At 45.2% G+C, this 24,819-nt stretch overlaps 1 protein-coding gene across 23 annotated transcripts in view; it reads right to left on the bottom strand.

Moving 5' to 3' along the window:
* Positions 1-12,075: 12,075 nt before the first annotated feature.
* The window catches only part of TCF7L2 (transcription factor 7 like 2), a 220,023-nt gene continuing 207,279 nt past the window's right edge, over positions 12,076-24,819 (bottom strand). For 4 of the 23 annotated variants that reach the window (XM_025396052.1, XM_025396054.1, XM_025396060.1 and 1 more), the window contains 5 exons: positions 21,665-21,713; positions 21,017-21,067; positions 19,705-19,777; positions 18,096-18,120; positions 12,076-14,210 (listed from right to left, as the gene is read on the bottom strand). In XM_025396052.1, the coding sequence (XP_025251837.1) occupies positions 18,114-18,120; positions 19,705-19,777; positions 21,017-21,067; positions 21,665-21,713 (180 nt within the window). In that variant the 3' untranslated portion in view covers positions 12,076-14,210; positions 18,096-18,113. Of the gene's footprint in view, positions 14,211-18,095; positions 18,158-19,004; positions 19,078-19,704; positions 19,778-21,016; positions 21,068-21,664; positions 21,714-24,819 lie in introns of those variants that run through there. The other 19 variants (XM_025396042.1, XM_025396038.1, XM_025396037.1 and 16 more) reach the window with 8 other exon arrangements.

Raw genomic sequence — 24,819 nt, 5'->3', positions numbered from 1 at the left:
TGGTTTGTAGCCCTCCAAAGCTCAAGCCTACCAGACAAACTCATGTTTCTTGGTATTTAATTTTAATTTCTGTCTTTAGGGAGAATTTAAATTACATTTAATTTTTCTCCTTGGGGGAGGAGTGGATGATAATGAAAAAATGTCCAAGACACTGTGCTGAGTAAAAGAAGCCAGACACAAAAGACCATGTGTCGTATGATTCCATGTACATGCAATGTGCAAAAAGCCAAATCCGCAGAGGGAAGTAGATTAGCAGCTGCCTGGGGCTGGGCGTGGGAACAGGGAGTGACTACAGCCCAGCGAAATGGAGGTTTTGGGGTGACGAAAATGTTCTAAACTGGAATTGTGGTGACGGTTGCACAACTCTGTAAATTTCCTAAAAGTCATTGAATTGTACGCTTCAAACAAGTGAGTTTTCTGGTATCTAAATTATACTTCCATAGTGTTTTTTTTTTAAAAAAAAAAAAAGGAAGAACACAGGCTTGGGGATCTGAGAGGCCCAGCTCCAGTCCTGGCTCCCTCCTCCCATGCCTCAGACAGGTGGCTCCAGGCCCCAGTGTCCACATCTGTGAAATGAGGTCTCCACCAGAGCTTTGGGGGCCATGAAGATCCAATGAGATGTGTTGAAAGGCCTTCGCACAGTGATGTGAGGGTCTAAGGGGGACGGCTTCAGGACCCTAACTTTGAGTGGAGAGGTAACTCATCTCCTTAGGGAACTGCTATTCCTAAGTAAGATAGCATCTCCTTGAGAGGCCTTCCTTGACCTCTGGAGGTTACTGCTCAGGTATTCACCTCCCTGAGGCATTTACTGAAATCGACGACCTTTTGTGTGATCCTTATTGTCTGTCCCTAAGCCCCACTACTGGAATGTTCGCTTTAGGCCAGCAAGGACGTTATCCTCGTTGTAAAGGCACCCTGTGGGGCACAAAGCAGGGATTTATGAATATTTAGTAACAATAGTTATTACTGGTTGCATACCAAATGAAGGCAGTCAGATAAACTAAGTTTTTGTTCACCAGAAAGTCGCAAATTTCTGGAGGCTTCTTTCCCTTAGAAAGACCTCTCTATCAGGTGTGTGAAAGAGTGGCTCATTCGAGGGGCCGGGGGGGAATTGCTTTAATGACATTGATTCATTTGCCCTGCATGGCTTCTGCAGTGATTCTTACCCTGGGGCTCATGAAATGACAGAAAACATATGCGGCATGCTGCTTGTGTCCAAGAATCTACATTTTCTTTGGGGTGACAGTCATGAGAGCACTTACCAGAATCTCAGTGGGGTTCACGATGGAAACAAGATGCTCGTGGGCTCCAGGTGAAATGAAAACTCCCAAGTGTGGAGGCCATGCCCCCACGCCTGCTCCATCTCCCTCCTTCTCTCCCGCTTTCTCACAAACAAACCCATCTGAAGCTCCGGACTTCATGGGGAATTTGAGGCTGGGCAGTGATGGGGAATCTCCATGAAATGGAACACAAGCCAGAGCTGAGACAGGCGCCGTCAGTCCTCAGCATCTGCTCCTGGAAGAAGAAGCTGTGAAATTAGAACCTGGGACTGGGCGTACAGGAAGATAGCTGCAGAGAGATACAGTGAGAGAAAGCCCCTCTGCCCCTCAGCCATCTACCTGGCGCAAAGGTGGAGGGAGGCAGGCACCATCCAGGAGGCGTGAGCAGGCCCTCATAGGTAGCACCTGAGGCTGCGTGACCCTCAGGCTCCTGCTGATTCTCCAGGTGCCTGTGCACGTGAGCGAAAGAGCGAGCAGAGAGAAAAGCTAGTTATCTACCGCGAGCATAGCTAACCCATCCGCTCTTAAAACAGGGTGACTGACAGCGAAGGGTCCAGGAAACCAGCTCCCATTCTCTGAAGGCTGTGGCCCTTAAAGAATAAAAACAAGAAGGGAGAGGCCGGGGGACGGGCTAATTACACCTACCAAGCGACAAATCACTTGGAAAACATAAATACGTTTTCAAGGACACTCCTCCACTAACGATGCTAAAGTGTTTTTCTTTCAAATCCCAGCAAGAAAATCCAAGGGATGAAACAAACTTCGCTTATTTTAGTTTCTACTCAATTACCTGTTAATGGAAAAAATCTGGCACCAGCCATAATGAGGCAGGCATGAGCTCACTGGCGTGGGGGTCGGCCCTGTCAGGGAAGGCTGCAACAAGCGCGGCCTTTATCTGCCTCTCTATAACCCTTTCAAACTCGCTGTCAGGGAGCCCACATTGAGCAGACTGGAGAGGAGGAACCTGGGACCCACTCCAGGCCTCCAAGGTCCCTTGGGAAAAGGAAAATTGTTGTTGGCAAGTCTGTCTGGCTCCAGAAATTGATCCAGTGCCCCCCACTTGTCCGAGCAGCAGCAGACAGGGCTAAGAATTTTGTTATAATTAAATAACAGAGTGCTGATTGGTTGCTGGAGGTGGTCTTGAAACTGGTGTTTAAAAGCAGAGGAGAACAACGGTTACTATTCATAGGAAAAGCCCAGAGTCTTAAAAATCCATCTGTTTCATTCCCAAATTTAGGCCAAAAAATGCTCACTTGCTGTCTTTAAAAATACCACCTGCTTTGCGATGTTGTATAATGTGCCATTATATAAGGTGGAGGGGGCGGAGGGGAGGGCCGGGTGGGAGGATGCCGTGTGGTGGGCAGAGCCCTTTCCTGAGGAAAACAGAGACAGCCTTGCAGAGCGCCAGGCTGTCCACTCCAAAGGCCGAGCCTCCACCTCCGATGCCCTACACCGGCCTTGAGGCACCAAGAGAGTCTTATTATCTCAGGGGGCTGCAGTCAGGAGCCCCCAAATACGGGGCCCTGGTAATTACGGACATCCATCTTACACCTACCTGGCCTTAGGGGTCAGCCATCGCAGTTTGCACCAGTGCTGGCCTGGGTGGTGATCTTGCCCCATTGCCCACTACAGCTGGGCTGCTGGGTGAGGCCACGGTTCCTGGGACCAGGGGAAGGAGAAGTGTCCAGGACCCCTTAGCCTGGTGGCTGGTCACTTGCATCTTCCTCCATACAACCCCCAAACCCGGGTTGTGGAAGCCACAGGACATTAGGTTCCCAATGGGACAGCTCTGTTTCTACCAAGCAGACAAACGTCCCTGTCTAGCCTAACCCTTATGGAGTTTCCCAAGATTCCGAGAAATGTTGGGGGCTCAGTTGCTTCTTAAGATTCTTATTTACAGGGTAAGTGGAATTAAAAAAAAAAAAAAAGAAAAAAAAAAAGGAACTCTGTAGTCACACGCCTAATTTTAATTCCAGATCTGCCACTTTTTGGCTGACCCATCCTGAACACGTCACTTCGCTGCTTCCCATGACAACGGGAGTAGGAAGACTTACATCACAGTATTTGGGTGAAGAACAAATAAAATAATGCCTGCTGCCCCAGATGCCTGGGAGCCACGTATGGTGCCTGGCACATCGGAGGCACCACTAGCAGGTGGCGGCTGGATTTCCAGGAGCCTCACACTCAAGCCCTTCATTTTGCATTGGAGTCTCCAAACCTGAAAATCACCCAGGATCGGGAACAAGCCTTACCGCTGGCAGCAGGGTTAGCATTCCCCACATCAAAGCGAGCCAGTAGAGAATTCGAGGCAACAGGTAGTTATGAGAAAGATCCCTGATCTAGATTACAAGGAATCATGGCATCTAGCTGAGATCCAGCCAGCACCCAGCTGTGTGGCTTCAGGCAAGACACTGCTAGGGCCCCCTCTCTGGGCTTCGGTTTCCTCCGGTCCTTCTTTCCAGCTCTTAAGGACCAGGCGGTCAGATTCTATTGAGAGCACATGCTTTTGCCTACAAAGGCGTCCTGGAATTTCTACTCAGCAAGATAAGACTTACATGTATCCGCACCTCCTCCTTGGGCATTCTGAGGCCCCAGTGGGAGGGGGACTAAACAAGGAGCCCCAGGACCTGTGTGAGTTTCCTCCATATCCCGACATCAGAAACAAGCTCGAATCTCTGTAACATGCCCAAGATTCTCTATTTCTACCCTCCTGTCAACCCTTGCACCCTGTAAAGCAAATAGACACGAGGGCGATTTCCAGCAGAGTGTTATCTGAAACAGTTATTAATAGGAATTTAATCTGTTTTATTATTATTTATTCTTAGAGGCCATTCCAGAAGCCCCACTGCATCTACATTTTTCACTGTGAATTTCTTGCCATAGTTGATCTCATAAAGCTACCAGGAATGTGGGTGAGGGGGTGGGCACTACATAGCTTGTTTGGTTTTATTTTAAGGAGCAACCAGCACTACCTTTAGAATCCAGAGGAAGTTAACATTGCTTAACCTGAATTCTTCATAATTCCATAAAATTAAGTGAATAGGGGCATTAAATCTTTTTTTCAAAAGGCTTGTTTCATGACTTGGCCATGGTGGCTTCCTGCTTGGGTCCCACTCGATAGACCATATGGCAGTCATAGCTCCCGTGTTTAGTTACTGGTTCTATATGACACACACAAACTAGAGGCCTTTTGTTTCCCTTATTCTTCCAATGTCAGCTTCTTGATCATTTCCCCAGAATGGAGCATATATAATCTATGACAAAAATCCAGAGGAATCCTGAGGGCATTGGATGAGAACCAATCATCTATTGTATGACAACCACAATTTATTCATCCTTTCTACCACTGATGGGCGGGCAGCTCATGTCCAGTTTTTGGCCATTATGAATGAAGCTGCCATGATCATCTACTAAGGTAAAACATATCCCATTTGGATAGCCATTTTTGTGAATTACCTAGTTCTGTTATTCAGTTTTGTTTTGCTTTTTGCCCATGTTTAATTGGTTGAGCTATCTTTGCTCTTGATTTTTAGGAATTCTTTTTATCTCTCGGTATTAGTACTTTGTCAGATAAATGTATTACAAACATTATCTCCTAGACGGTGGCTTGCCTTTTTCACTTTTAAGATAAATTTATGGTAGATACTTTCAGCAAACTAAAGCTACAGAATTTTCAGGTTGGACGCAGTGACTCACGCCTGTAATCCCAGCACTTTGGGAGGCCGAAGCAGGCAGATCACTTGAGGTCAGGAGTTCGAGACCAGCCTGGGGCAACATGGTGAAACTCCATCTCTACTAAAAATACAAAAATTAGCCGGGCGTGGTGGCAGGCGCCTGTAAGCCCAGCTACTTGGGAGGCTGAAGCAGCAGAATTGCTTGAACCCGGGAGGCGGAGGTTGCAGTGAGCCAAGATCGTGGAAAAAGGAATTTTCCTAACTTGGTAAAATGTATCTATAAAAACATACAGCTAACACTATACTTAATAGAAAATCAGAGAATGATTTTTCTCTGAGTTCAGAAAAAAGTCAAGGAAGCCGTTATCACCACTCCTATTCAGCCTTCCATTGGAGGCTCTTGCCAGCGCAAGAGGTTGAAATCTCTCAGCCTCAATTTACTTGTATATAAAATGGGGGCAATAAGTATATCTACCTCAACCAAACTCTTGTACAAATTAAAGGAGATAATAAGTAATTCATGCCATCCTTGGCAAATTGTATTATTTTTGTGCCCAGTTATTCTTCCCTATAATAGAACTATACTACCATGCCCGGTGCCATTTGATTGTATTGTTCCTTTAAATGTAGGCAGAGTATATTTTCCCAACGTATTGATGTGCAGCTGGGCCATGTTTTGGCCAATGGAATGTGGTTGGAATTTACCATGTGCCAGTTTCAAACTGAGTTCTTAAGAAAACGCATGTTTCTGCTGTAACTACAGGGACATGCCCTGGGTAGCCACTAGTCTCTGAAAAAGAAACGTGTTCAACAGACCTGAACCCAACTTAGCCTGGTGCCAAGCTCAGCTAATCGCATGAGAGTCACAGCCGACTCACAGACCAAATGGCGAGAGAAGAAATGCTTGCTCTTGTAAGCCGCTGAGTTTTGAGATAGTGTATTAACAGCATTATTGCAGAAATAGCTAACAAATACACTTGGCATATAATTAGTGTTTAATAAATGGCAGTTATTTAACTTACACCCCAGTTTTATAACCCAAAAATTGGGAATAATACGACAACATAGAGTTGTTAAAAGAATTAAGACATCTAATATACATGTAAAGCATTATATTTCTGAAGATGCACTCCAAGGAACATTAATTCAGAAGGAAATTAATAAGTATTACCTTCTCAAAAAAGTTTTCTATGGTCAATTACATTTGGGAAATGTGATAGGTGAAGTGAAAGAGGGTCCTTTTTGGCAGACTTTCATAAAGCCTTATAAATGAATGAGCATTCTGAAACTCTAAGAGGAGGCAAAGTATGAGATGTTACCCCAACAGATTTGCCCAAGAAGACGTCTTGGGGTCTAAATACTGGTGTAACACTTAACAAGTGCCCATCAATAAACTTTACTCCATTAACTGAATTTTATACACCATGCATACTGTATTTTAGATATTGAAACTATTATATTCAATATATGATGGCTAATATTAATGTTCAGACTTGGCTTCTAAACTTTTTTTACCCTAACCACAGTAAGAAAGATTTTACAAAATACAGTACACACATACGGCAATAGATTCTGTTTTCCATATTTTCTATTTCATTCCATCTTTTTTTTTTTTTTTTTTTTTTTGAGATGGAGTCTCACTGTGTTGCCCAGGCTGCAGTGAGTGGCGTGATCTCGGCTCCCTGCAACCTCCGCTTCCCAGGTTTGAGCAATTCTTGTGCCTCAGCCTCCCAAGTAGCTGGGACTACAGGCATGTGCCACCATACCCAGCTAAATTTTTATATTTTTAGTAGAGATGTGGTTTTACCATGTTGGCCAGACTGGTCTTCAACTCCTGACCTCAAGTGATCCACTCACCTTGGCCTTCCAAAGTGCTGGGATTATAGGTGTGAGCCACTGCACCTGGCCCATTCAATCTTATTTTTTTAAAATATTGGTCTTATTCCACAAAATCTATCCCTGATCTATGGATAGATTGCAAGCCACAATCTGAAAAACACTATATAATATGTATATACAAATTAGAATATATACTTCTAATTTTCTTCCATTTCCAGGATCATATAACTTTTAGTGCTGAGTCCAAAATGCTTGATTTATGTAATTATCAACTGTCATTATTATTATTACATGCACAGACACCAGAGTAAGAAAAGAAAACTTCTGCACACTGACAGGCAGAAAGAGTGCCTGGCGGTCCCATAGCAACACCCTCTCACAAGGCCGTGGATCAAATTGGCTCTACCTTCCACCACTCCCTAGTTACCCTGATGAGCTGTCTTTATAATAAGAAATATAACATGGTATTTAGCTATGCAGGCTCCTAAGTCAGCCTGCCTAGGTTCAAATCTAAGGCTCTCTGCTTCCCAGATACGTTTTTGGGGAAGCAACTTAACCTCTCTTAGTGTCACTTTCTACATCTGTAAAATGAACATAAAAGCAATTTCCATCCCCATGAGTATTAAAAGAGAAATGCAAGTTGAGTTTTTAGCAAATTCTTTTGTTATTATCCTTACATAAAACTTCTTTGTAGGTGAGAGGCTTGTCCAGGCCTCAGGAATGTTGGCATTCCCTTTCCTTAGAAACTCCAGCCTATAAGATGGTGCAGAAATAAACCCAGGAAAACTGGAGACCAAGCTGGCTTCACCCAGACTTACATGCCAGTTGCTAGAACAGTCCCTGGTGTAAGCAGAAATGGTCACTGAATGAAGGAAAGTACTTACAGCTCCCATCAAATGTACCCACGAGGTGCCATCTTTAAAGAAACCCAGCTTCAGAGTCAGAAGTCACCAGTATTGCCCATCGGACACAGGCCAGAGTTCGCAGCAGGACTCTCCGATGGCCAGGTGCCTGGGAGTGCGGAAGCAGATACGGAACGGGTGACAAAGAAGCCAACCCCAGATAGGAATCCTTTCGAAAATCCAATCTGTGGCCCTGCTCATTGGTGATTCCCAGCTCTGGTTTGTGGCACTTGCCTCAGGCACCATTCACAAGAGGCTTTTAGGCTACTCCTCAGTTTTTTTGCAAAGGGCTTTAATTGAAAACACATTTCTATACCACAAAAAGCAACCCAGACAGGGCTGCGGCTCCCCAGAGACTAGAAGTCATTTTCCTAAGGCCATTAAGTTGCAGGTAAAATGAATGAGTGTGGATGAGTCACAATGTCTGTCCCTGGGTCATGTAGATGTGTCTTCCGCATCTAGATCTTTGTGATTCTGTCACTTGGGTGTGAAGAACTGGACTAACCAGCAGAATCTCAAAGAGAAATAATGAAAACAATAATCCCAGCACTTTGGGAGGCCCAGGCGGGCAGATCATCTGAGGTCAGGAGTTCAAGACCAGCCTGGTCAACATGGTGAAACCCCATCTCTACTAAAAATACAAAAATTGGCCGGGTGTGGTGGCACACACCTGTAGTCCCAGCTACTCAGGAGGCTGAGGCAGGAGAATCGTTTGAAACTGGAAGGAGATTACAGTGAGCCGAGATTGTGCCACTGCACTCCATACACTCTCCAGCCTTGGCGACAGCATGAGACTCCGTCTCAGAAAAAAAAAAAAAAGAGAAATAATGAAAACAAATAGAAGACTGGCCTTTGGCTTTTATATTAATAATAAACCCTATGACATACTAGTCTAGCAACTTTGCATCTTAGCCGTCATACAAATCTGTCCAGATGAACACCAACATCATCACTCGTTAGCTGAAGAAACAAAGACTCAGAGAGATAAAGGAATTACCCAAGGACACACAGCAAGAGTCAGATGTGGGATCCTCCAAGCTCAGATTCACTCCACTGCTCCAAGCTACTTACTTTCTCGAAAATCCTGCATCCAGATGCAGGGCTCTCTGACCCTACATGAATCCATGTCATCAGGAAAAAAAAAAATGAATGTTTTTATATCTGAAATGAAAAGCCATCCACTGAAAAAATTGCTTTCCACATGGGCCTGTCCAAGACCACCACCAATAGTGGAATGACTGCCCATTCTGAAGAGTTCTGTGCTAAGACTCCGCAGTTGGCAAATGATTCTGTAGTGAGCTGAATGGTGGCCCCCCAAAAATACACGCCCATATGCAAATCCTATTAAAACTTGTATTGCTTTATATAGCAAAATATGTGATTAACTTAAAGATCTAAAGAGAAGGGATATTTATCCAGGATTATCTAGGTAGGCCCAAAATACAAAACAGGTATCCTTGTAAGAGAGAGGCAGAGGGAGTCTGGGGACAGACAAGAGGAGAAAGCGATGTGAAGATGGAAGCAGAGATTGGAGTGATGTGGCTTCAATCCACAGAATGCCAAGGATTACAGGCAGCCACTGGAAGCTGAAACAGACACGGAACAGATGAGCCTCCAGAGCCTTGGAGGAAGCTCGGCCCTGCCATCACTTTGATTTCAGACTTCTGGTTTGCAAGGCTGTGCGAGAGCAAATTTCTGTTGTTTTAAACCACCACATTTGTGGTGATTCATTACAGCCACCACAGGAAACGTACGCCCTACTAATATGCAAACATCTTTGGCGAAGCCCCGTAAGAAGCCGAAAGTGATGTGGCTCGGCGAGTGACAGTTACCGTTTTCCAGACGTTGTTTCAGAGTCTCTTAGTAATGAAAAACCCGCAGATCCACTCTTACAGATGAAATTAGAGGATGCTCAGTTTGAAAAGAAACTCTTGAGGTAGGAAGAAAATCAGAGAGAGGAAGCGCTGAAGGGCAAAGACTTGGCTGGGCATTTGGGAGACCAGAGCTCGGGCTGCTGAGAACACAGGCCTGGGGGAAAGGAAGTTGTCTTGGGTGGAAGGATCCTCCAAGTATCAATCAGGTGTTGTTAAGGCAGGCAAGCGTGTGACTCGGTGACCTCTATTTTGATTTTTGGAGAGATCGGCACTCCGCTGGCTGACAGCAGAGGGACTGACCCCCCTGCCCTTTTTTCTGACCTTTGTAACAAGGGCAGTGAGTTACATCCCAGCATGGCCGAAAGGATTAAGAAGGTCAGCACCACCCTGAAAGTTGTGAGAACACAAAATTTGGAAGCCTCATGGAAAGTTTCCATTTTGCTGCCTCCCACAATACGGGTGTTGAGTTGGCCAATCTCATTCCTTCTTTCCTTCAAAAAATGTATATCGAGCACCCCACTGTGTGCCCGGCACTAAACCTAGCATACAGCAGGGACACGAGTCACAATCCTTTCATCCTGGAGGGCTCTCTAGAGAAATGGTTTTCAACTGGGGGTGATTTTGCCTCCCAGGGGACATCTGGCGATATCTGGAGATGTTTCTGACTGTCACGACTGGTGGGAGGGCAAGGGCTGACAGGTTATCTAGTGGGTGGAGGCCAGGGGTGTTAACATCCAACAATGCAGAGGTCAGGCCCCCACAGCTAACAATTATCTGGCCCAAAATGTCATGAGTTCTGAGGTTGAGAAACACGGTGAGGCTAGAGTGACCTAAGCAGACGACAGCCACTTTCATGATGATAGTTAGTGAGTCAAAGGAGACCAGAAGACAGAGGCCTGAAAGACCACACAGGAGGGAGACGGGCAACCCTCGAGGGCTCTGGACCATCTCCCCCAACAAAGGGATGTCTTCGCCAAGACCTGAAGCATGAGGGGTTGTTTTCCAGGCAGGAAGAGCAAAAACGCTTTTAGGTAAGCTTAACTCTGTAGTACAGCTAGAGAGGAAAGAGAGTGAGCGAGTGTGTGAGGCAGAGAAGGTGGGGCAATCAAGAAAATCCTCTGAAAGGACGGTTCCCTCACTTGTGTTTTGGAGGGGAAGGGCCGTCTGTATTATGTGAGGCGGCAGAACTTCGTGTTATGAGCAGGAGTCCGGAGTCAGATCTGAATTTAAATCCCAGTGCCACCACCTCTGTGTGGCCTTAGACAAGGCACCTAAAACCCTCAGTTCCTAAATCCATTTTCAGAAAATGAAGCAGAGGGTGGCAGGGGAGAAGAATGTCTACCTTAGGTGGTAGTGTTCGGATTAAATGAGAAAATGCACATAAACGGCTTGGCACACTGCCACGAATAACAGATACTGTTCTTATTTGTGTTTTCAAAGGTCACTCGGCCCAGTGTGCAAAATAAAATGAGGAAGGACAACCAGAAACACTCCTCCCTGGGAATACAAAGCAAAGCAAAAACAAAATGCTGAGATTTTACAGAACAAAAACTTGCTTGAGCAAAGCAGTTTCCAAGGGGCTTTTAAGTCCTTGATGCTACACTGTGCTCACCTTAAGTAACCACAACGGCAACACGAACAGTTCCATGCCCATTGAAATCATCATCCTTTGAAGGTATAGATGTCCTAGATAAATGGAACAATGTGTCCATCCATCCAGCTAGTCAGCAAGGGAAATGAAATCCGGGGGAAACCTTAGGAAGATCTGTATCATGGCCCCTGCTCAGTGATGGTGATGAACTTGTGCTCTTACCAGGGTACAGCCAAAACACTTGGATCCCACACACAGCAAGGCGCTTCCACACACACCTTTCAGTGCATCACCTTAATCCAATTTTCTAAAAAGCTGCTTACTCAATAATGGCTCATTGCTAGAAAAGGGCAGTTTGACACCCTTGCATCTCTCCCTGCACGCAACTCTTGGAGGTTAGGATGCTGTCACATCCATGATTCTTCACTGCTAAGGAGGTGGTTTCTTAAGTGCACTCTTGGTGGACTAAGTCTCATTCACCAGAATTAAATTCTTTCTGCTTGATACTGTGAGAGGATGAGTAGGATATGTCAGAGAAACTGGTTTATAGCCCCCCAAAAAGTGACATTTACTCTGTAACTGTGCTTTGCTTTCAGCAATAAACTACTGGGGATGGCACAGTGAAATAGTACAGGAGAAGACACACGCCAAGGATCCCGTTTGATACTGACCATCTTCATTGCAAATGACACATTACGCAAACCAGATACACAAGGTGCACCAAATGGGCCACGAGGATGGAGGGGAGGGGAGCAACCCCTCACAAGAGTCCAAGACCACATTCTGGTACCTACGTCATCACCTACATGCTAACTGTATGGTCAAGTTCCAACTTGGGAATATGTTTTTCTTGCTTACGGTAGGTCCAGTTTCCCTAGAGATAAAAATCCAAATCACAGAAACAAGTGACCAGCCTTTATCTGCACAGACTAAGTTGCTTTTATTAATCCAGAACGGCATGCTACAGATACTGTACAGCATGAACATTTATTCATTACAAAAATGGCTTCCAAACCATTAAAAATGAACTTGGAATAAGAGCATAAAACGGAACAGTAACATCACAACTGTTAGGAAACATTCAAAGTATTCACAAAAAATGTTATAGTTAGCATTTTAATAAACCAGAGAAAAATCGGAGACAGGTTTACAATCGCTTCATGTCAACTACAATGGCACTGAATGAACAGGTTTCAGCTTTATACAGCAGTCTGCAACATCAACATGCCTAGATTTTTTTTAGTTTTAAAGTCTGCTGCCTACTCGTATGTAATATGTGTACATAAAAGCGGCAGCCGGTTTTTCGTGTAAGAGTAATCTAATATACAGAATTTTGGCCCTTAAGGGTTTATACCTCTTCATTTAAAATGCTTTCTGGACAATCTGCTACCAAACACATTTTGTTATAGGTGACATTAAAACTACATACAAATCTACCTATGTAACATCACAGCAAAACATGATGAACAAAAATTACAGCATCAAAAAGAGGGAGAAAGCTAAATTCACTGAGAATTTTGGCACGTAAAGTTCTGCACACGGTCAGTCCAGGCCCTAAGGGCGCAGGGTAGGGCATCCCACTGGGAGTTCAAAGGGGAAAAAGATGGTTCCCACTGCTGCTCAGACAGTGTCGCTAAAATTCCCTCACTCATTTTCAAGTCTTGTTTTACATAATGGCTTTTAAAGCAACTTTTGTTAATGCTACTGATCCTTAATGCAACTATTAATGTCCATTTGGTGACAACTGGGTTTCATACAGCCAAAAAAAAAAAAAAAGTCAAAAAGGGAAACAAAAATATATATACACATTTTATATATAAACTTAAAAACCTTGTACAAATGAGTTGTTATATATAAGATGCTTATGCTAAGGGGGAAAAAAAAACTTTATACAGTTTCAAGAAAAAGGAAAACATATTTAAAAAGGGACGACATACAGGTACGACAAGCAATCTCTAAAGCAATAAATACTACTGGCCCAACAGCATTGTGATTCTATTAAGTGTTGAGTAGCATCCCCTCCCCCCAAAAGAACACCACCATGGAACAAGGTATATTAACACATTTTTACCCTTTGTTTCTGTACATTTAAACAATAACAAGTAACATCACAATAAAAGTTGTTTCACACAGAAAAAAAAACAAAAAAGTAATGGCACTGCATTCGTGGTGCCCTTACGGTTTAAAAACCAGATGTAAAATGATTGGTTCGCAAGCTCGTATTTAATACAAATAATACAGAACCAACTCCTTCTGGAGGGCTGCTTCAAAATTGCTTTTTTTTTCTTTTTGTTTTTTAATCAGTCTTTTAAAACTAAGCTATCCGAACTACATAACAGTTATGTATATATATATATTTTTTAAACGCTACAAAGACTTTAAACAGCGGTTGATAAAAATTTTGGTAGAATCATGAGGTTCTTCTCTCATCTACATATTTAAAAGGAGAAATTGAAATAAGAATGGGTCAAATATTGACCAATGAACTCGATAAACATCAACTAATGTAGCCACGTGGCACAAAATTAAGAGAGTACAAAACAAAACCTTTCAAGGTGGGGGGGAGGGGGGCCAAATAAAGAAAAGTGAAACAAAACCATAAACAAAGCAACTGGGGTTCACGACGCTAAAGCTATTCTAAAGACTTGGTGACGAGCGACAGCGGCTGGGGCTGGGTCCCGGCCAGGGAGCTGTGGGAATGTAAGGAAGAAGTCGACGGCTGTGCAACTGATGAGGAGGGGGCGGCAGGCTGCAAAGCGGTTGGGGGCAGGTCCAGGGCCCCATTGGGACAGAGGGCGGAGGCCTTGTGGGTGGCCTCGGCGAGCAGGAGGGCGGGCGGCGGAGGCATCATGGACAGGTGGGCCAGGGGGTCGGGCTTCAGGGACAGCGACAGAGGCTGGGTCTGCTCAGTCTGTGACTTGGCGTCTCGGGGAGGGGAGCCTAGCAGGTTGGGGGAGGGGGGAGGCGAATCTAGTAAGCTTCCATCTGAAGAGGGTGGGCTGAGGCAGCTGCCTTCACCTTGTATGTAGCGAACGCACTTTTTTTTTCTCCTAGAAACAGGGGAGAGAGTTATCTGTGAATAGAGGGCACAGATGCCAAGGGAGAGAGTTACCTAATGCTCACACCCAAGCTGAGGTCACCTAAGGGATGTCCCACAGAGGTGGCATGCCCAATGGTCTGAGGACAATTACGGTGGCGCCCCCCCGGGGCTGGGTCGCTCACTTCACGGTGCCCAGATCTAAGCCTGTTCTGGTAAACCACATATTTAAAGAATCTGAACTCTCTACCTGCTTCCCCCAACCCCTACTAAACACCCACGGCCCCACCCTGCCCAAATGTACGAGAGCAGCATGGAGGTGGCCACCTGCAGACAGTGGCATCTATTTGCCAGCAAGTGGCTTTGTCCAAATTGACATGAACTGAAAAGCTCTTTTGGCTTAGACAGTCCCTCACTTTCCCATCAAGTTTCCTCGGCCCTTCACCCCCATTCCCACCACTACCACCCCCATCCCCCAGTGATTCTGTGTGTGAGTGTGCGTGTGTTTAAAAGAGAAAGACAGAGCTCCTTCCCCAGCCGCCTCGTATCAATATGAAACTCTCAAAATGCTCACTGTTGAGCCCACATAGCTGAAGGCAGCGCTAGCAAGAGGCTTAAAGGTTTTAACACACCACCACCATGAGGCTGCTGGCGCCCAGAGAGCTTTCGGGCTTGTCTGTTAAGAACCACACCAAATCAAGAGAGGTCAGAATCAGGTGAGAAGGGAGGAACGGAAACAAAAATAAAACAAAATAAACTTTAAAAAAAAACAAAAAAAAAAACAAAAAACAAACAAAAAAAAGAAATCACCAAAAAACAGGTAGAAGAGGATAAACAAAGGTGGGGGAGGGGGAAGAATAAGAAAAACAGAAAATGATTCAAAGGAACAAGAATAACTGGTTGTATGGCCTGCAGGTTGTGGATTAAATTAAGATTCAAACTTGATTTTTTTTACTTTTTTTTTTTTTTTTAAGATTTGGGGCTTTCCCCTCCCCCACCCCGTAGTGAGAAGGTTGGAAGGAGAGATGGTGAGGATGGGATGGATGGAGGGGCATCCTGCCCTTGTCAATATGCCGAGGCCAGTCAATGGAGGGTGCAGCACAAGCCGGTCACCAAAGTGACAACAAAGAAGAAGTGCCAGGGAATCGCAGCATGGACCTTCCTGGGTTTGGGTTATCGTGCGTGTTTAAACCAGAAAGACTAATTTTGCCCTACACCAAAACCAGCATCTCCCCTCTTCACTACTCATTCATGTAAGAAATAGGAATGAGAATTTCAGAACCTTTCTTGCTTAGCATCAAAGGATGAGGTCGGGGAAAATCAACTCAAGAAATTGAGCATGTGACTTCAAAGCTTCTCCTCCCATTAATCCCAGTCTGATGGGATGGTATTTGGTAAGCAAAGGTGAGCCTGGGGATCAACCCCACTAATGCTATAAAAATAATGCAGATACAGGAAGTGTGCTCATCTAAGGACCCTAGAATATTGTCAGAACCATGGCTGATAACACTCCAACCAGAAACACGTGTGTAAGCGCTGGCCAGCTTTCTGCTGCTGGAAGCAACCAAGATGCTGCCTGCTTGAAGGCAACCACTGTCAGACAATGTCACTGGCCTTGGAAAGGAAGGGTGTGCTGAGTTCCTCCTCTCGGTCTGTGCCCCAGAGCTGTCTGATCCTGCCCCTGTGTGCATGGGGTTTGGACTCAGCAAGATGGCAGGAAGGCAGGGAAGGAGGGGAGGGGTTTAAGGGAGCATGCTCAGTCCTCCCTGCCTCCCAGAGGCTGAGATTCATGGGGGCTAGTGGCCTCAGGTGTCTGTCTGTTCCCTCTGAGTCAGAAGGAACTCTAGGGGAGCAAGCACTATCCCCTGTCACCCTCAATTTGGCAAGGTTCCTTTTTCTCCCTGAGAGAGAGTAAATAGACTATGGGTTCTGCTTCCATCCCAGAAACCAAGATAAATAATTAAGCCTCTCAGAGTTTTAAACCACCTTAGCCTGCAGATCAAAACATGCTCAAAAAACTAAGATGTCCATGCATTTTAAAAATGGGAGAAGGAAAGGAGGTGGGGGGGCGCATAAGCAAAATTGAGAAAGCAACAGAGAAAAACAGAGAGAGGAAACGAAAGGGAGAAGGAAAGAAGTGGGGAGAACAACCAGGAAGACAAGGGAACGGCACCAAGCAGCATTCCATGCTATATTAGGGCAGAGTGAAAAGATGGGAAAAGCAACTTGGTGGGCTCAAAACAGCATCTTGTTAAAATGTCCACAAATGTCAAATAAAACTAGAAACCTTGTGTGGCAAGCTAGGAGCCCTGATTGGCTAGGAGCATTCTGGTACTTTCCTCACCCCTCCCACCCTCATGACGTGGAAGTTTCCAGATCACAGGAATGAGAGGGGCATCTGCAACACGGGACATGAAGACTATGGCGACAGAGCGATGGGTCTTCTAAGGTGGCTGAGCACAGGGCAGCTGGCACGCACACACACTTCTGACAAGTCAGAAAATGCCTCAGTTGGCAACTTTTTTTCTTTTTTTTCCCTTTTTTTTTTTTTAAAGTACATTTTGTCCTTGGGTTTCAGCATCAAGCCAGGGGTGGCCACAGCCACGTTAAAAGGAAAAGTTGAGCAAAAGGGGGAAGGTAACCCATACTCTTAGCACCCCCAACCTAGGCTTCACCTCGATTCAGAGTGGCCTCTTAAAAACCCCTTTCTAGCTTCTTATTTCTTCTGGAAGGAAACTAAAGGTTTTTCCTGATCCTGTTTTGGAATAACGTCCCTCAAAGACAGCAGAAATGCATTTGCTCATCATTCCATGGTATGGAAAAGTCACCAACGAAGAAAAACGTCTGCCGGCAAAGTCTGAACACTGCTGAGACTGGAAAGAAAACCAGGTGGAGACGGGGACCTGGGGAACTCTGGCACCTAGGACCAGGAGCTCAGCATCTGCCATACTGACAGCCCCTCCAAGATGCGTTTTAGAAAACCATGCTGCTCAAACAGGAAGCAGCTACAAAAGTTTTGGGTTGGCAGATTTTTTTTTTTTTTTAATATATCAATAAAATTCTGGGCTCTGAAGATACACCCAGGCTGTAAGCAAAGTGTAAGCTATGTCCAAATGGGGGACGTGCGTTTGGGTCAATGTTAGGAATAACTTCAAGAAACAAAAAGTTTGACTTGCAGCAACTGCTTCCAAAACAAAAAAAAAGGATTCATCAACCACCACTCACCCCATTAATAAACAAACCAGGTACCTGAACTGGCCTTATTGTGAGGCACACACAATAGTGTCAGTTGTATATTTCTACACATCATGAGAAACCCTCTCTTTTAGTGACCCTTGTGGTTCACCAGTCATTTGGCCATGGCAGGGCATCTCAGAACAGGCTTCCACAGCTAGTTATCTTCCCACCTGGTACAAGTAAAATGTTGACAAATTCACTGCTCAACAGAGTCCCTGCCCTCCCTGGCTAGTCCTCATTAAATACCTAACCTCCTCCATCAACTTTGTCACAAAACTCCTTTCTGCTATGCAGAGAAGACCCCAGGACTGTGTCAAAGGGACATTTGTCAGCTCTGTGAACACTCCCGTCTCACAGAATGCCTGGGGATTCCTCTCCTATGGGCAGAGGGCTGTCTGTGTGGCTCCCTCTCAGGGAAGACTCTCAGGCCCTTTCTCCTCTAATGTGCTGGGGTCAACATGAGGCACTTCACCGATCTCTCGTATTGGCATCAGAAAAGGGGGGAAGAGACACAGGAGACTCGTGGGCATGCACGTAATGGGATGCACATCTGATCTAACGTCTAAACACGGAGCACATGGCAAAGTCATGAAGGGGAGGGACACGTGACGAGGGAGGCACTACAAACAGGGAAGCGTGTTTGGGGTGTTGAAATACCTACCATCATAATATTCCAAATTCAAAGACTGCTTGTATCAGAACAAAGAAACAACAAATTTAACCAAAGGTGGTCATTAAAGGAAAGGAAATGAGACAGGAGCTAGTCGGTATCCCTCCACCAAGAAGGAAGTACCTACACTTTCCCTGAGAATGCAGGCTGGATGGAGACCTGCAGGTGGAACATGGGTGCTTAATTTGGACACTTCTGGGCTATTCTGATTCGTTTTGGAACCAGTGCTATATATATACACGTATTTTGTTAATTCTGCAGGCCTAGGGACGCTGCAGTCTGAGACCGCATGACTCACTGCTTGCAGCCCTTTAGCTGGTGCATGCCGTTCAATGCCACGCTTCTTTTTCAGCACTGTAAAACAATGTCAGCTAACCAAGCTCCTCTGTACAGACATGTGGTTTTTTAAACATAAAACAACCAAAAAGGAAAAAGAAAAAGGGAAAGAAGAAGCCTACCCCAGAACCCTTCTCCATATGTCTCGACTCTTAAGTGCACGGGAATGCAATTGCTGCCAAGTGTTAACTCATTCAAACCTTTGGAAAGGGTGGCTCTCTGTGCTCAGTACCCGGGCCACCGAGGCATTCATAGGGCCGGGCCAGCTCCAGGATGCTGGCTTTCAAAGCAAAAAGATAAGTGCCCCTCCTTGTTTGTTAAGGCTGTGGTCTCAGTCCTGCCACCAGGGATGTTACTGACGAGAGCAGCGGGGAAAGAGAGAAAGAGAAAGTGGGGAGAGGAAACGGCATAAAATTAGCAAGGAAATTTTGAAGAATGAGGATCATTAGTCATTGATGCCAGAGGGGAGGTAGATGGGAACGAGGTCAAAATAAATTATCACGCTAAGGTACCGGAAGGACAGAATGCTTTGATTTTCCCAAAGGCCTCGCAGTGGTAATATACCTGCACGGTTTGCACCATAAAGTCTGTCGGTCAAGCCCGAACAGTGCCCGACACTTCTTTGGAGTATTTGCATCTGTTAGCATAAGGTAAACACAAAAAATACAACACAATGGTGGGTCGTGCTCAGTTGGATGTGAAATCTCAGCTACCGCTTCCTTTTCTTCTCTATCACCTTGGTTCTACTTGATAATCTTCCCTCACCAAGGACATGAAAGGAAAGGACTTCTATGAGTCAAAAGAAAAAAAAAAAATAAAACAATAAAACACACACACACAAAACAACAACCAGAAACCAAAAAACAACAATGAAAAAAATAAATAAATAAATAAAAAGAGAGAGAGAAGAGGAGGGGAGAAGGTGACGTCATTTGCTTCTACCTAGGCCAGGATTTCAATCCTGGGCTGTCACAAGGAACGGACAGGGGTTGGCAGGTAACATTGCCTGGGAGGGGGCGCGCTAAGGTTTGTTGTCGCTGACCCGAGGAGGCATGAGTGATGCTGTTTTACAGTGGCATTTTGGCTGGCAGCAGCAGGAGAACAAGCACATCCCTCATAGAGCCCATACACTTGGCAGTGTCCCACTCCCCTGTGTCTCCTGAGATCCACACACAGAGCTACAAAGCAACAGGCCAGAGAAGGGGGAGAGGATCGAATAGACCAGCTGCAAACCAGCACAGCGAATCTGGAAAACTATACACACCTGCAAGGGCCGCACCAGTTATTCTGTTGATCAAGGCCAAAGCGCGCTCGGCATTTCTTAGGAGCGCTCAGGTCTGAATGAGTTCAAGAGAGAAGCGAGCAGAGGAGGAGAACGTGGGAGAAAGGGAGAGAGAGAGAGAAAGAGAGAGAGAGAGAGAGAGGGAGGGAGGGGGGGAAGAGAAAGATACAAATAAGAAAAAAATAAAAATAAAAAAGGGAATAAATCAATGACCTGGTTACTAATTGCAAGATAATTGACTTTAGTTTTTTAACTTTCTTTAATTAAAAAAAAAAAAGGTAAAAATCACATTCTTATTCAACTTTTGAAATTAGCTGTTGCAAATAAAGCTGCAGTATCCCTTCTTTAAGGACTGTCTCTCAGATTTGGTTCGAGCTGACAAAGGGAAGTTAGACACGGAAGAACTCTTTTAAATATTTTTCCTCTTTTAGTTCTGCTTTCCCTTTTTTTCTCTCAATTTTTTTTCTTAAAGAAGAAAATAAAGCGAAGGAGGGAATTAAGTTTGTAACATGCTTTTTTCTTCTCAGAATACAATAGTTTAAAAAGAGAAAAAAATTACAAATAAAAACAGAACAAAATGAAACAAAATAGAAAGAAATAAAGAAAGAAAAGGGTTGTGGTACTGGGATATTGCAGCTTTTGGAATGTTCGTCTTTTCTTTTAAAATCTATTTTCATTAATTATTAAGAGAGGAACAGATAAAGGTAAACAGGCTGTGTGAATGAGCTGTTAGGAGTTAGTTAGAAGCTCATAGCGGCATTTAAGCAGGCACAGTCAGTAAAATGCTAGTGGATTTGCAAATTATAAGCAGAAAAGCAAAAGGAAGAAAAAAACTAAAATAAAAAAAAGCAAAGGAAAAAATAATCATACTGCGGATGCATGCTTGCGTGAGAAAACTTAGTGGGAGCAATGAAAAAAATGCCATTAGATTAAGGAGGTTTATTACTGAATTCCTTCCATTTTTTTTTAACCAGTCTCTTTTAAAGAAATACTGCATATTCAATTTGCACAGTTAGTTCAACTCTAAATCACTGTCATCACTGCTTAAACAACTGTTATGGGAAAAAATAAATAAAGAAACAAAACAAAGGTTAAATTAAATTTAAAAAAAAAAAAAAAAAACAGAAGCAACTGAAAAAAAAAAAAACTACCGAAACATACGAAACCGTGTTGATGGTCACTTTATAGAATGTTCAAATGTCATACGTGTTTAAATGTTAATAAAACTATAATGGCAAGAAAAATTAAAAAACAGTTTATCAACTATTTTAATGACTCAAAATGACATTAGCACCTGTAATCGGAGGAAGTGAAAGGCAAGGATTTAGGAAACATTCGCTGTGTTCTGAAAAAAAAGAACAAATTATACAAAGCCTTCAAAATTTTTGTTTTGTTTGTTTGTAAAAGCCTGGCCTTCTCCAAGGGACCTCTGAGATTGCCTATGCAGTATTTCTAATTTCTTCTAGAGAATGACAAACCTCCTTAATTTAAAATGGGTGTAATTTACCACTGTAAAGGCATGCATCAGAACATTCAGGAACAGCCCAGTTAATATCAAACACTCACACACACCCCCTCCTACTCCCCTAAGCCCCGCCCCCTCCTCATTCCTTCTCAGGCACATACAAAATAAGCAGACTGTATAAATCCCGGCATAGGCATGCCTACCGCTTGCTCTCCAGTTATAGGCTTTGCAGTTATTTTAAAACACATTCCACTAGAATTACAATGTGCTTTTCATGCAACAATGGATGTTACTAGCTTTAAAAGGGCAGTCATGAAGCAATTAATTAAAATGCATAAACAAAAAGGCTGGCTAAGAAGGGTTCCCCCACAATGTCCTGGCCTTGAATTTCTCCTGCCTCCCCCAGATGGAAACCTAACATAAAAGGGTGGTCCTCAGGCTACGGCTTCTTCCTCTAACCTGATGATTGTCACTTACCATTGGTCTCTCCCGGCTGCTTGTCCCTTTTCCTCTTCTTCTTCTTTCCCTAGATGAACAGACAAAACACAGGGAATTATTGCAAAAAACAGACGTGAGAAGAGTGTCTGGGCGCACCTGGAAGGAGAAGGCAGGAGGAAGTGACCATACTGCCATCTCCATCCACATCAACTCCCGGTATTTGTCCAACCTCCAACCCCGCTTCAAGCCGAATGCCCTTGCATTGTACCCCAGCTGGAGGGACACGCCCTTCTTGGGAGAAGAGAAGGGATTGGCGGGTGGTGAAGGGAAGCTCTCATTTCTCATATACCTATGTCCATCGTCAAACCTGACCCACAGCATTGGATCCATAAAAGGGAAGGGGGGACTGCACGAGGAAGATTCGGAGAGGAGTGGGATGACGACATTGCAAGCAGTCTGAGAGTCCATCTTTGAGGAGCACATGAAGGTGGTCATGGCTGCACCAGCTTCAAGGGCTGCCCTGCCTGACCTGCTCACAGCTTTTACTTATGAATGCCAAAGGGTCCCATTCTCAATGAAGAGAATGAAAGCTTTAGCAGGGGCTTCTCTTAGAGCTTGTTTTTAAAGATGTGGGGAAAAAGGGTAAAATAGGACCAGGAATCGTATGGGCTCCTTTCACAACTGCTGAGTGGGCTGGGAGCAGTGGCTGATGCCTATAAGCCTGGCACTTTGAGAGGCCAAGGTGGGAGGATCACCTGAGGTCAGGAGTTCAAGACCAGTCTGGCCAACATGGTGAAACCCCCGCCTCTACTAAAAATACAAAATTAGCCGGGCATGGTGGTGCATGCCTGTAGCCCCAGCTACTCGGGAGGCTGAGGCAGGAGAATCACCTGAACCCGGAAGGCGGAGGTTGCAGTGAGCCAAGATCATGCTACTGCACACCAGCCTGGGTGACAAGAGTGAAACTCTGTTTAAAAACAAACAAACAAGAAAACAAACCAAACAAACAAAAACCTGCTGAGTGGACATCTGTAAGAAAGACGTTCCCTCAATTCTCTTCTAGCTGACATATTGAGGATACGATTCCTCCCAAGAATGGGTACATGTATTGAGCCTATGCCAGGTGCCAGGCATGATTCTAGGTGTGCTACGCAGATGGACTCATTTTAATCCTCACAACGATCCTCTTCAACAGGTATTACCGCCATTCCAGTCTCACAGAGGAGAACACTGAGGAGTTAGGTAACTTTGCCAGGGTCACACGTCTAGCAAGTGGTGGGGCCAGGAGAGAACTCAGGTGGTCTTGGCTCCAAAGCCCTCAACCACAAAGCTCTGCTGCCTGCATGTTTAATGCCTACCCTCCAAGGAAGCTCTTTCAGTGAGGGGTTTAGGGGATGAACTGCATAGAGTCTTTCATATTCTCCAACCTGATCCTTCTTGGTATCCTGACCGTCTGCTCGAGGTTGCAAATGTGGAATGGGACTGGGGGGAATTCAGGAGAGGGTGACTGCCTCATTCCGGATTGAACTAGTTCTCCCTCCCCTCATAGTCCTGCCCAGATGAAGTAGCTGCCTGGCATACATCGAAATGAAATGGTCTTACATTTCTATATGTTTCAGAACAGCTAAAAGTTGCCTTCGCCTAAAGCTTCTCACAATATGTTGATGTCAGCTCAGAAGAGAAAAAGACAATGACAGGTAGAAAGAAACTTGAGGTCTGGGCGCAGTGGCTCACGCCCGTAATCCCAGCACTTTGGGAGGCCAAGGCGGGCGGATCACAAGGTAAAGAGATCGAGACTATCCTGGCCAACATGGTGAAACCCCGTCTCTACTAAAAATACAAAAAATTTGCTGGGCATGGTGGCATGTGCCTGTAGTCCCAGCTACTCGGGAGGCTAAGGCAGGAGAATGGCGTGAACCTGGGAGGCGGAGCTTGCAGTGAGCTGAGATTGTGTTACTGCACTCCAGCCTGGCGACAGAACAAGACTCCATCTCAGAAAAAAGGGAAGGAAGGGAGGAAGGGAGGAAGGGAGGAAGGGAGGAAGGGAGGAAGGGAGGAAGGAAGGAAGGAAGGAAGGAAGNGAGGGAAGGAGGGAAGGAGGGAGGAAGGAAGGAAGGAAGGAAGGAAGAGGGAAGGAGGGAAGGAGGGAGGAAGGGAGGAAGGGAGGAAGGGAGGAAGGGAGGAAGGAAGGAAGGAAGGAAGGAAGGAAGGAAGGAAGGAAGGAAGGAAGGAAGGAAGGGGAAAGGAGGGAAGGAGGGAAAGAGGGAGGGAGGAAGGAAGGAAGGAAGGAAGGAAGGAAGGGGAAAGGAGGGAAGGAGGGAAAGAGGGAGGAAGGAAGGAAGGAAGGAAGGAAGGAAGGAAGGAAGAGGGAAGGAGGGAAGGAGGGAGGAAGGAAGGAAGGAAGGAAGGAAGAGGGAAGGAGGGAAGGAGGGAGGAAGGGAGGAAGGGAGGAAGGGAGGAAGGGAGGAAGGGAGGAAGGAAGGAACTCGAGAACACATTAGGCTCTGTCAGGAGAACCTCAAGCTCGGTGATGCCACCAAGCTTAGGCTCCACCCTAGGGCTGAGGGCCATCTGTTGTAGAAATGGCCTGTCTCTTCTATGAGGTCAAGGGGCCTGTGCCACTTGGGAGCTTTGCTTTGGCCTTCTGTTCAGGGCTCTTATTGAAACGTGCTATGTCCCTTCACGTACAATTTCTTTTAAAAGGACTTCACGTGCTTTATCATGAAGCTGGCATCTCATGGGCCTGCAACAGACCATCTCCATGCCCGCGCCTCTCCCACGTGAGGGGCAAAGTGCCACCTGGCTGTCCTGGAACAGGCAGATGGGCCTAGTTTCGGTTCATGTAGGAGCCTGAAGTATTCATAAAAACCGGGCACAGAAATGTGTTAACTTCATGGAGTATCAGCATCCCCATAGACAAGGGCTTCTCAGCCACGTGTGAAAAAGCATCTCCATTTCCAGTTCCTTGCAATATACTGTGGAGGCATCTGGAAATTCCTCTACCCACAAGGAAGCTGTCCCTTTAGGATACAGCATAGAGATGGTGACTACTGAAGAAGTTCTCATTTAGACCAGAGACTTCCGGAGGACAGGGACTGTGTTTTAATAAAAAGAAGACATGAGAAAGTGGATAAACCCTAAGCTTAGTGAAGAGGAAGATGCGTCTCCAGGGAGGTGGCCACCCTACTACCCCC

The sequence above is a fragment of the Theropithecus gelada genome, chromosome 9 (assembly GCF_003255815.1).
Source record: "Theropithecus gelada isolate Dixy chromosome 9, Tgel_1.0, whole genome shotgun sequence".
NCBI lineage: Eukaryota > Metazoa > Chordata > Mammalia > Primates > Cercopithecidae > Theropithecus > Theropithecus gelada.
This window is presented reverse-complemented; position numbering and strand designations above follow the sequence as displayed.